The 12,547-nt window shown below is 55.7% G+C and overlaps 1 protein-coding gene across 2 annotated transcripts in view; it reads right to left on the reverse strand.

Moving 5' to 3' along the window:
* The window catches only part of LOC109295340 (lymphoid-restricted membrane protein-like), a 21,477-nt gene extending 9,333 nt beyond the window's left edge, over positions 1-12,144 (reverse strand). The window contains exons 1-8 of one of the 2 annotated variants that reach the window (XM_019514133.1): positions 12,069-12,144; positions 6,204-6,265; positions 5,225-5,298; positions 4,829-4,892; positions 3,492-3,567; positions 2,922-2,949; positions 1,225-1,365; positions 398-529 (exon numbers count right to left, since the gene is read on the reverse strand). In XM_019514133.1, the coding sequence (XP_019369678.1) occupies positions 398-529; positions 1,225-1,365; positions 2,922-2,949; positions 3,492-3,567; positions 4,829-4,892; positions 5,225-5,298; positions 6,204-6,265; positions 12,069-12,079 (588 nt within the window). In that variant the 5' untranslated portion in view covers positions 12,080-12,144. Of the gene's footprint in view, positions 1-397; positions 530-1,224; positions 1,366-2,921; positions 2,950-3,491; positions 3,568-4,824; positions 4,899-5,224; positions 5,299-6,203; positions 6,266-12,068 lie in introns of those variants that run through there. The other variant, XM_019514134.1, reaches the window with a different exon arrangement.
* Between the last annotated feature and the right edge of the window lie 403 nt (positions 12,145-12,547).

Here is a 12,547-nt window from a genome sequence, read left to right on the forward strand (position 1 = left end):
GGCAGGTTAACCAGGCCCAGGAGTAAGTGGCAGGAATACAAGGGTCCAGGTGGCAGCAGGGACAGGGGACCAGAGGGAAGCTAGCTGGACAGAGGAGTGGCAGGGACACCACTAGTAGACAGGGAGCTGAATCTGCTGCTAGGAGGCTTGGTGGACCGGCCTGCTGGCTGGTGAGGACAGGGGCCCATGGAGCCCACCAAAGCAATGGGTCTTTGCGGGCTGCAGCATTGTCCCCCGGCAGCATAGTATGTTGGGTGGAGAAAGGGATGGGAAAGACCCACCAGTAGCACTGGTCCCCACCCGATGGGGTTTCCACCACCTGCCACAGAGCAGCAGCCCCCTCCCACCCTGAGGCTCCAGTGCCCCCATGCAGGGGTCTGTGCCCGTACGGACCAACCTGATGGACGGCTCCAAGCTTCTCCGCCGCACCCATGGCCCGCTCGATGGCCCCCGCCAGCACCGTCAGGCTGAGCTGCAACTGCTCCACCACCTCCTTGCGCTTGGGGTCTAGACATGAGAGGCCCAGCTTCTGCGGGGAGGGGGCGGGAGGCCCAGCATTACCTCCACTTAACCCAATCCCCTGGGGTGGCTGCTCCATGCTCCCCCACCAGTGCCCTCAACAGGACTGTAATGGACCCAGAGCTAGGAAGAATTCAGCCAAGGAGATGCCCTGGGTGGCGTAAGAAGCACTAGTCAGCCAGACGCTGCCACTCGCTTGGCAACGATGGAAAGCCTATCCCAGAGGAGAGCCAGTCTGGGCAGGGGCAGGATAGGGTCCCTTGTTTCACACAGGCCACTGAAACGCCAGTGAAAGGGATGGTGCTGGGGTGCTGCCCACCTGGCTGGATTCAGACCAACGGCCTTGAGTCAAACACCCCGGGCATCCAGCACCAGAACCACAAACGAGGCAGCTCCCACCCGGGAGGCAACTCCCAGGGCGCCAGGACACGGCTGCAGTTGTAGGCAAAGAGGAATGAGCCAGAGCACACAGAGACAGGGAAGCCCTACCACGGCCAAGGGCATCCGTCCCACTAACTCTGGCAGTACTTCATCGTGCCCATGCCCATGCCCATTCCCTACTCGGGAGGCAGGCCTGAAGGGCTGGGATCTAAAACCCAACCTCACCCCCTGCTCTCAGCAGGAAGCCAGGCCAGCAATGGGGCTCTGGACACCCCACAGAGCAGGCTGTGCCCTGGGGACCCGCCTCTGGCCAGCCCTACCAACCTGCACGGCCGCCCGGCACTCCTCCAGCTCCTGCTGGATGTTTTCCTCCGCCACATCGCGCGCCCGCTCCTCCACCTGCACCCGCCGGCGCAGCGTGAACATGTCGCAGCGGAAAGCTAAGGCCAAGTGTGCAAATGCTGCCTGCAAAGGGAAAGGACAGATGGGGTCACTGCAGCCCCACAAGGACACCTGGAAAAAAGCACCTGGCAGGGACACCAGTCACAAAGCACAGACGATGCCACTCCCAGCTTTGCCCAACCGGTTCCATGACCGTCCCAGCAACTCAGGGTGGCGGGGATGGAGAGAGATACCGGGCCTTGCAGAGCTTCCCTGGGTCAGCAATGCTTTCATCCCTGCCCTGGGCTCTTACCGAGGGGGCTTCCCCACCTGCAGGCAATGGTAAGCAGGGGGAGACACCCCTGTCCTGTACTTGTCTGACTTGGGGCCCACACTAGTCTCACGCTGGTTTAGTTCCTGATCTACACACGGTGAAACGAGCAGACTTGGGCCCTTCCTTCGCTGCCACGCCCCCTCTCCAGACCCCAGCCGAAGGGGCAACAGCAGAAGACTTTGGGGCTCCAAGCCAGGCAGCTGGGTCCCTGGGGGCTGCTGGAAGGAAGTGGGATAGGGAAGAGGGGGAGATAAAAGCCTCACCAACTAAATCAAGGCAATCCAGCTGAGTTAGCCACTAAACACGGGTTGCCCTATCAGAGGGTTCGGTGCCCCTCATCTGCGGGCACCAGGAGTCGGCCAGACAGGCCTCCTCCTCAACAGATGCCCAGCAGATGCCGACTGGCAAGCAAAAGCCCCGTGTCAGCCCTGGCCCTGGGAAGCTCATTATTACTATTACGAGGGCTCTCATCTCCTGCTGATTTAATGACGCCTTTTGCAAGCCTCCAAGCACTCCACAGAATGAACAAGCGCTGCATCACACGCCCAGAGGAATCACTTTGCTGTGCAGGGGATGCCCCTGGTTCCTAGGAGGGGACGCGAGGGATGCGCGCATGCAACAGAAACTGCCAGGGCGGAGGGGAGTCAGCAGGGGGTCATGAAAGGGGGGAGGACGGTTCTTGCTGAAAGCACAAGGCCAGGAGTTTGGACTTCTGGCTCCTATTCCTGCTCTGCCGCTGAGTCACAGGAGGACAACGGGCAAGTTACTTCACCACGCTGTGCCTCATTTTCCCCACTGGTCACATACCCTTGGTGTCTCGGCTGCAGCTGCAGTTTGGGGACCCAGACACCTGTCCCTGGGACCCTGTGCTGCACAACAGAAACCCCGGTCAGGAAGGAACTCAAGCCACTTTCAGAGGGTAAGAACTAACTGTGGGAAGTGACCACCTAGAGGAGAAAGCCCCTGTCCCTCCATGCCTAAACCCTGGATAACGCACCAGGTGGCACACAGACAGCATCTGAGCTGGTGCTGACCTAGCTGGAGGTGTCACAAGAGGACTCTGGGTTAGCCCATCTGCTGCAGGACTCCAGTATCACCCTCCACAGATCTGAGCACCACACTACAGAGAGGGCAGCGACCAGATGCATTTTGCCTCGGGCACCAAGTACACCTTGCAGCACTGGTGTCTGAAGCCTGTGCATGGATTTTTCCAGGGGAAGGAGGAAGAGGACACGAATCCATGGGTGCGTCCATGAGTCCCTCTCACTACAAGCTGCTGGAAGGATAGGATGAGGGCAGTGCTCACCTCCACGTCCTGCTCAGTCAAAGCCACTCTGCAAAGGAAGAACACGGACGGTTGTAAGCAAGGGAGACAACGCAGAGCGCGGGGCAGAGCCAAGTGCCCGACCGCAGCCAATTCCCAAGGGCCCGGCGATGGCACCTAGGGCTCTCCAGGCAGCTCTAGCAGTCAGTGCCTATGGTGGGGGGAGCTGTGAGAGGCAACACCACCCATCCGCTGGGAACCAGAGAGAGCCAAACTTCTCTCTCCCAGGCCCCAAGCAGCCCTGAAATGGGGGCATCTTTCAGTCACTGCCAGGACAGGGCCTGTCTCCTTCTGCTGTGGGATACAAGCAGTGGGGGTATGAGGCCCCGGAGCTGGATCTGAACCAGCAATGGAGGGTGAGGGGCTCTGTAACCCCTGACCTCCTCAGCTACTCCCCCGAGGCACCTGCCCGGGCTCCACGCACAGGCCAGCCCTCTGTCACCTTTGCTGACCACCGTTTAAATCTCCAAGCTCCTTGATCAAGCAGCAGTGTCTAATCCCTGCACTTTGGTAGGAGGAGAAGGGGGGTCAGGCCACGGCCGGAGACCCTACCTGTGCAGGCCCAGTCTCTCCAGCACAGACAGCTCTGTCGCAGAGGTCACCAGCAGGTCCTCAGCTGGGTCAGGATCTGGGGAAAAAGGGCGATCATTCATCCGGAGAGACAAGAAAGGAGATGGACAGAGGGGATCAGACACCTCCCAGCTGCCTCCATGGAGGCAGATGTCTTCTCTCTAACACTAAGGGCCACAGTGGGGAGGGCACTAGCATGGGAACCTGAGAAAGTTGGGTCCAGTTCCTTCTTCTGCTACCCCCTTTGTGTGTGACCGTGGGCAAGTCACTTCAGGCCTCACTTCCCAAACTGTAAGATGTCCTTTCTACCTCCCAGGGGACAAACACACTGACCAGTGTGAGCTATGACACTTCAGTGACACGGGCATAAAAGTACCCAAGCTAGACGGGGTGAGGGCATTGTACCCGGTGTATGGCACAGGCCAGTGGAGAAGGGCCCCTCTACTTGTATCATGAGGCCGGGTCACAGAGCCCCCAAGGGAAATCACTCTGGACCTAGAAGAATAATGTTCTGCTGTCCCAATCCTACCCTGGCCTAGACTAGGCGAGTCCAGCTGTGTCTGCAGAGGCCTGGCTCCTGACTAGGGAGCCCTCTTGAAACAGCACTGGGTCCTGCCCCACCAGTGTTGCTGACTTAGGGGCAGGGTGGGCACCAGTGAACTGGCAGGCCCCAGGGACAGACGCAACAGAGATGCTGAAGAGACCAACCCACAGGGAAGTGACTCAAGACCCAAGCCCTATCTCTTGGTTGGAAGTGCCATCAGTGTTCGGGGGTAGAACTGGGTCATGTGAGAAACCTCAAAGGCTTCCCCAGAAACACCATCTGGGGACTTAAGGCACCTGTGCCCCAAGAGGCATCATGAAACACCCTCCTGCTCCTGCTCACGGAGAAGGCAGTGGGGTGGGTGAGAGGAGATGGGCTTGAGAGCATGGTCTTCTCCCCCATGGGACCTTTAAGAGAACAGATGCCCCTGCCTCAAAGACGGCAGGTTGGGTTGGCCGGAAGGGCAGGGTCACAGCCCCGTTCTACCGGCGAGGACGTCAGTCCGCCCCTTTGATCCAGAGCACAATGCAAGAAGCTGCTTCCAGCAGCCTGAAAAGCTGGGGATACCCTCCCCACTGCTGCTCTTCCTCTGCCCTGCAGAGAGGAAGGGGGCTGGAAGGGAGAAAGAAGATGAAGCAGGGGAGGAAGGAGAAAATAGGAGAACGGGGAGAAGACAGACAGGCGGAGGGGAGCAGAAAGAAGAGATGGAGCAAGAGGCAGGAGGCCAGGGAGCGGTGTGGATGGCAGCTCCATAGCCTGAGACTCACTCACCAACCTTCATCGCTCTCCCCGCTGTCCCCGACCTGCAGCGCCAGCTCCCTTCTGCCAGCCCCATCCACCTGGCCTCGCACCTGGGGGCGCACAGGACACGACAGCAGAGAAAAATGGGTCTTAACAGCATGGGGCAGGGCAAACACCCCCCACCCCCACCAGGACAATGAAGAATGCAGCCCCTGGCCCCACGCTTGCAGGGCTGGCTGCGAGAGGGCAAAGCTGGGGCAGTGGGGTGGGGGGCAGGAGACCTGACAGCGGGGTGCTCCTTCCTGTCAGAGGGAATTAAACTAAGAACCTATCCGAGAGAGCACATCAATGGGGGAGAAGCAGAGGATGCACCGGTAGGTAAAGTCCCTCCCGATGCTACAACTGCCCACCTCATCCCCCCGCATCTCACCTCATTGTTGTCCAGGCTCTGCCCCCTCAGGGCCACAACCCTTCCAGAGTAGCCCTGCAAGTTGCTCGTCAGGCCTAGAGAGAAGGCAGAAGAAAGGCCCGTTGGAGCTTGGAGGAGTTCCTTTTGGTCTGTAATGAGTTAAAGGGGGAACATGAGCAGCATCTTCCTGCTAAACCCAATGCCAAAAGCCAGCAGGGAGCTGCATAAACCTCTGGACGGTGCGGGCACCAAACACGGAGGCAAAGCTGTCTCCTCCAGCAACAGCTGCTAATGCACTCCGGGTCCTTGGAGGTCAAGGTGGCATGAGAAATCTAACATTTGTGCATTGATTATTACTATTAATATTACAAGACCGAGAGTGAGTGGATGTGCTAAGCCCAGCCCAGCCCAGCATGGGCCACATCAGTAGATACTGGCTGGGTATCACACACCCCAGATTGCACCAGGTCATGCACCTGCCACAGCACAAGGAAAAGGCCCTCTCCCAAAATCAGGTCCTCCAGTACGTCCCGTGCTGGTGAGAGGAGCACAGGCTGAGCCTCAGAGAAGACTCGTGGAAGTGCCAGCCGCTGCGCAGGGCTGAACGGTTGCACGGCAGTGCCTGCAGCTGGCAGGGGGAGGCAGAAACTAGCCTGTGCGCCCACTGCAGACGAAGCAAAGAGGACCTTACTGATGAGGAGAGAGGTGTAGGGATGCAGCCTGCTGTCCTGCTTCTGAAGGCAGACTTCCTACTGAGACACAGCAAAGGGGGCACTGGGGACAGCCTAAGCATGGAGAGGCCCAGATGTCCACCTGGGTTAAACACCCAGCTTGCCAAGACTGGCATCCAGCCGGGCAACGGCTGAGCCTCTGGCTTCCCGGCGGGGAGGGGGAAGGCAGGCACATGCTTGGCAGAACAAGGGGGCACTGCACAGCTTACCCTAGCTCCCTTTGCCCGCACCCTACCGCCATCCTCTCAGCCTCACGGCTGCTCCGTTACCTGAGTTGGGAGATGCCATGAGTCTGGCCAGCTCTACCTGCTGCTGCTTCAGTTGCTGCTTGCTGAAAGGAAGGACAGGAGCCCAGGTTAAGGAACAAGAAACTCCTCTGAAGAGACCAGCCTGTAAAGAGCCAGCGACAGCACAGCCCCACAGCCACCCTTTGCTGGGCCTGACCCACAGACCAAGGCCCGGGACCAGAAGCACCCCCATGATAACCTTATCTTGCACCGCGAGCCCCCGCACCGCTCAGGGCTGCTTCCAGGCTCCACTGCCTCTTCCCCACTGGCCCCAGCACCCCTCTGTAGCCTGCGCCTCCGCTGCCGCTCACCTGGCATGTGCTAAGCCGCCCTTACCCTTTCGATGCCACCCTTTTATCCCTGCCAGACCGGGCGGGAGCCAGCTGATGCTGCGGAGTCCTTGCTTATGACCTCTCCCTTCCCGGGAAGCTGGGCACCGAGATGCTCTCCAAAGCCATTTCCAAAAAGGAATGAGTCACCGGCCCACAGCGATGTTTGTATTCATTACATTTCACCCAGCTGCCAAATGGACCTTGCATCCCCTGGCAGCAGGAGCGCCAGCCTCCTCTGGGCAGGCATGAAAACAACCCGCTGGCGACGGAGCAAGAGTGCCACCTGACGGGCATCCTGCCTCACGGCAAGCAGCTGGCCCCGGGCTGTTTCTGTGTGTGCTCTCGTTTCCTAAACATCCAAGTCCTCCTTGGCTGGGGGGGTTGGAGAAGAAGAGCCCAAGGGGGTTCATAACAACCCCAGTGACAGCCCTGCTCAGCCGAATAAAGACTGATGTGTCGATACACTGGAGTTCAAGTCTCGCACACGCACAGCGCTGAGATGAACACAGCGCCTCTTGGAAAGCTGCCGACATGGTATAATAGGCAGCATCCACAAGGGAATCCTACACGAACCGCGCTTAGCACCCTAGGCATTTCCCAGCCGTCCCTTGCAGTCAGCGAGAGGAGGCCACAGCTGCAAGAGGGTTGCTGGGGACGGGACGGTAGCAGGGGGAAACTTGGGCAAAGCGCTACAACTTGAGCCATCAGCATTGTCTACTGGTCAGAGCAGGAAGCATGAATCTTGATCTCCACCTCCCTTTCTTGCAAGTCAGCATCAGCCCATTTTAAACCATACTATAGCTCCCCCCTTGTCCCCTTGCTTTGGTCATTCATAATAAACATCAGTCTGGCAGGCTCAGGCAATCAAGCTACAGTGCCCTGAGCCAATGTTTCTGCCATTGCCCTATAATAATCCTCAAGGGCCATGCTGCCTTGAGCTTTCCTTTTCCCTGCTTGCTTTTCGGTCCTCCCAGCTCACTATAAGCTCAGCCAGTCTTAGAGGACACATCCGATAGCACGCCACCACACAGTATAAGCCTTCTTTGAGTGTTGATGAGTTATTACAGAGCAGCTCAGATGCAGAGCTGCCACACGGGACTCCCCACGTTGCCCACTCCCTCACTGGGTGACCTGGGGCAAGACATACCTGTGCCTCAGTTCCCCTCTCTACTAGGCTGCCGTCTCCCTTGGCTGGTGCTTGGAAGTCTATGGACACAGGCACCTCCGCCATAGCCCCATGCTTGCCAGAGGGAGAACGCCTCTCCAGTGTTATATTTTTAAAGCTGTTTCTCACCCAGCAACGACTCCCAGTTCCTCTGCTCTGTGCAGAGGCGTCCGCCGGGAAGGTGGCAGCGAGGGTGGTTTTATTTGAGAGGCTGCTGTTTTGCTGGCTTGTTTCAAGCAGTTACAAAAGAAAGAAAATGTGGAATTTATTGCAAAGGCAGAGGGGAGGGAGACTGCGATAAGGCAGAGCTGACAGCCCCTCCCCTACGGCGCAGCCCCCATCTCAGTATCCCTTTTTCTAACTCCTGCACTGAAATCACCTGCCAGCCTCCTGCCGGGACGATTCAGTAGAGATCTTCTGGCTGTCACGGACTATTTGGGCTCCTTTAAACCATGGCTGCCGTTAGCCACTTACTTGCTATGTGCCTCAGTTTCCCCACTGATACACTGGGGGGTGATGATAGCACTCTATCAGAGGGCTGGTACCTATTAACTAAAGAATGGCTGGGGAATGCTTTGGGCTTATCCGATGGGAGGCACTGCATGTGTCCCAAGTCAGTGCTACTATGCCTGCTTTTGTCACTCCATCGTAACAATAATACAGGTCTGGTCATTGTTCAGTGATGGATCTGATTCTCATCAATAGGCTTCCCCCATCCATCACACATGCAACAGGACAAGCTCCCAACACACCACTCTGCCCGCGTGTTTGAACCTTTGCCTGGGAAGTGAGCTCAGTCTCCTTTCAGCTGAGACTGCAACAAAGGAAGGAAGGAGTCAGAGTTTGAATCAGAACTTCCTAGACCTTAAGTGCTGGAGGCTGCAAGTGAGAACAGGGGAAAAAACCCTGGTCCGTCCCAGTTCCCTCTCCCTGCAACAGAAGCCTGGGCAAAAGGGAGCTACGGTCTGGGCAAGTAAATGGCAGTTCTTATGCCTTTTCCAGTGTCTAGTGCAGTGGTGGGCTTGGCAGTGAAACATGTCCCTTCTCAGCACTGAGACCCACCAGCCTGACCATACATCACCCAGCTTTCCATTCTGCTTAGCAGAGCTGGATTTGAACTATGGGTGCAGACCTCTCTGCTGCTGCACCCCACTGCCAGCTCCCTGAGCGACCCAGCTGCCCTCTAGGATTTTACCTGCAAACCAGCTCTTCCCTCCAGCAGTGTCTGTCAGAGCCAGTGATAGATGCCTACAGCCACTGAAGCTGTTGACTCAGCACTTTCCCCTCCCTGCCTAGATACAGGGGAAAATGAAGCACAGGACTCCAGGCTAAGCCTCGCTGACCAGGAGCTATCTAATGGCATTGGCAGTAAATTCTGCACTGAGAAGGAGATGTCACTTCCATAAGTAATGGCCTAGATCAGCAATTTTCAACCTTTTTTTCATCTGAAAATTTTGAATGGAGGTGTGAATAGTGGATAATCGCATACTTTTGATTGCTCCTAGTCATCTTTCGCGGATCCCTTAGACATGGTCTGCAGACCCCCCAAGGGTCCGTGGACCACAGGTTGAAAACCACTGGCCTAGATATCATGGGGATGGGCACACAAAAGGCATGGTCAATGCATGTGTCTGAACACGGACAGATTAGCAGGGTGATAAACAGGTACTTGGAGCAGTGGGCAGTTGGGCGGATAGAAAGAGTTGTCACGTACAGGGATAGATAACGCACGGATATGGATAGATGAGCAAGTGTAAAGGCAGAGAGGTAGCAAGACTACGTGGCAAAGACAGTGCTCATCTGTGTTGGCTGGAAGGGAACCAACAGCCTTTCCGGGACTGTAATAATAACAATATTGATAATAACATGCCACTGCAGCCATGTAATCGGTCCATTGAAGTGGCTCCGCTTCTGCATCTGCTGGCTTTTTAAAATAACTAAGCCAGTGTGATGGGCATCGTACTGCTGGGGAAGGGGGAGATGATCTCCGAGGGGGGCACAGGACCATTGGCAGAAGCACTGGCCGAGAAGGTGGATGCCCTGTGATCAGAGAGGGGTGAGTTGTGAAAAGTGTGAGATTAGATGAAACTAGAATAAAAAAAAAAAATAGGGTGATAAACAGCTGGAAGAATATGAGCTGATACGAACACGTTCACAGCAAAGGAAACATCTCATCTCTCCGGGCTATCAGAGATCTTTTACTGTATCAAAAGGGCAGTTGGAGGAGAGTTTATTTAAGCTTTGGAGAGGCCTTTGACAAGGTGTGACAGGGTAGAGTCCCTTTGAAGACATAGAAAGGTCTGTTTGGCAATGAGGAGCAGGTGGGGGGGATCAGACCCCTGGCTGGATTCCCAGCTGGGAGCATCTCAAAAGAGCCCAGGCTCAGAAAGAAGGGGAAGATGAAAGAGATTGTTGCTCCTGAAAGAAGCTGAAGAACTGAAAGGACAAGGGTATTTTCTTTCAGTCTCCCCCACTAAATGTAGTGGGCAGAGTGGTTTTGCGTCAAAGGACCACTCCAAATAAAAGACCTGTCAGCCGACCCCTGAAAGATGGGTGGCTGTGACCTGCACTGGCAGGAGGCACAACCGGCTCACATAAGGACCGGCACAAAAAGGCTGTTAAGGAAATGTAGTGATAAGACGAGAGGCAAAACACGCTCAGGAAGCAAGAGAGCCATTAGGGTTAACTGCTCAGGGCAAGAGGTTACCATGAGGGGTGCTCAGGATTATATAGTAGCCCTGAGCCCCACCACGGTAACCTCTTGCCCTGAGCAGTTAACCCTAACACGACGATCTGGAAAAAAGGGATGAGCAGAGATGCAGCAAAGTTTGCTGAGGGCACAGAGTTGTTTCGACCAGTGGGTCTCAACCTTTTTTGTACCAGGACCCAGTGGGCAGTCCCAACCGGTGCCCCTCGCTCCCAACCCACTGCCCCCTCGTGTGAGGGGTGGTGGGACACAGGGCCCCCCAAGCAGCCCCTTGCAGGCTGGAACTTTGCAAGCCTGCAAGGGAAAAGCCACGGTTTCCTCCGGTTTTCTCCTTTAAAGAGGAATCCGCTTGTTAAAAGTCTGTTCGCAACCCTTTTGATATGTTCTTGCGACCCACTTTTGGGTCACGACCCACAGGTTGAGCAATGCTGGTTCAGATGAAGGAAAACCCAGCGAGGAGCATAAAGAACCTGCAGAGAAGCCTAACTGAGCTCACCGAACGGGCACCACAAGGGCAAGTGATGTTCAGGGTTGATAAATGCAAAACAATGCACAACAAAGGGAAAAGTTCAAGTTACCCAGAAGTCTTGCAGGGCACTGAGTTGACGGGGTTGATTTAGGGAAGGGACCTGGGTGTCACTGTAGACATCACCACTATAGTTTTCTGCTCACTGTGAAGCTACGGTCAAAAAGCAACAGTGCCCAAGTAACAGGACGGAGCCTGTTATATAGCTTTGTATAAATCAGTGATGCACACTCGCATGGAGTGCAGGATGTGGGACTGGTCATGCCTTATCCAGAAAGGATCTTGGGGGACAAGAGGGTGGCAGAGAAATGGTCAAGGGCCTAGAAAAGCTCTCCCAGCAAGAAGTACTGAAAAGCCTGGGCTGATCCTTTAGAAAGCAAAAAAAAAAAAGAAAGAGAAGGCAATAAAATCTTATAGAATAACAAATGAGCTGCTGAAGGTAGGCTGAGGCCTCTCTCCTCCCAATTTCATAACACGAGAACCAACGGGAGTTTAAAGGCAGAAACTTCAAAACAAATGACAAGAAAGATTTCCATACAAGGTGCAGCCGGGCTGTGGAGCTCCTTGTCACGGGAAGTTATGGGGGCCCAGAATTAGATAGGATTCAAAGAGGAACTGGGCACTTATATTGGTGATGAGATTATCCCACTCAAATATCTCACACTAGGAAAATGTTTGCGGGGTCGTTACGCCTCATGCCAGCAAGCCACTCTCCAGTGATTAGGAAGATTCCCCTCCGGGGCAGATTATCCTCTCTCCTGCCTCCTGCAGGTCCTTTGTACCTGTGTCCAAAGCATCTGGGCTGGTCACTGTCAGGTCCAAGATGCAGAACGAGGTGAGCCTGGGGTGCAGTCCACTGTGACCGTGCCAAGGAGCAGAACCAAATCCAAAGAGGGAACTGGGGGCGAGTGCTGGCACAGGGACAGGGAGCCAAGGCAGCTGCAGTAGGGAGCAAAACCAAGCACAAACTATTGGGTCTCTTCTCTCCCCCCTCCCCCCTTTGTGATATGGCTCCTGTGCTGCCCAGCAAACCCCAAGCCCCTCTCAGATGGCAGCTGCTCTACTCAGTGTTGATGTGGACACAGGGATCAAGCACAGGCGTTTCCCCCCTCCTTACCTGGGTGGCATGAGCTGAAGGCAGCAGGCTCCCAGCCCCTCTTCCGCTGGTGACACTTGTGGAGGAAGGAGAGAGATGCTGGCTTGCAATCTCACGCAGATTCACAGGCATTTAGGGCTGGAAGCTCCATTCGTTACAGATCTGGACACTCTCAAGCATGAAGTAAATCCCTGGGCAAGGGCAGCCAGGATCTGAGCTGCACAGTCCTGTCCACCCACCTGCCCAGCATATCTTCAAAATCACACCAAGCCCATGGCAAAGGCAGTACCTGCACTGAGCTCTCTCTCAGGTCTGAGAGTAGGTGTCAAATATGGCTTCTGTCCCTGCAATCACCTCGAATACACATCCCAAGCCCCTTGACACCAGCCAAAAAGGGGCCCATTGACTTTGGTTTACTCTGGATTGGACCTTGGCATGAAATGCAGATGCTCTGCCTCTAACAGGTGGGGCCTGTCCTCCTCATCACCCAACAGGACCCA

The sequence above is a fragment of the Gavialis gangeticus genome, unplaced genomic scaffold, assembly GCF_001723915.1.
Source record: "Gavialis gangeticus isolate Ggan-Ray unplaced genomic scaffold, GavGan_comp1, whole genome shotgun sequence".
Classification (NCBI taxonomy): Eukaryota; Metazoa; Chordata; order Crocodylia; family Gavialidae; genus Gavialis; species Gavialis gangeticus.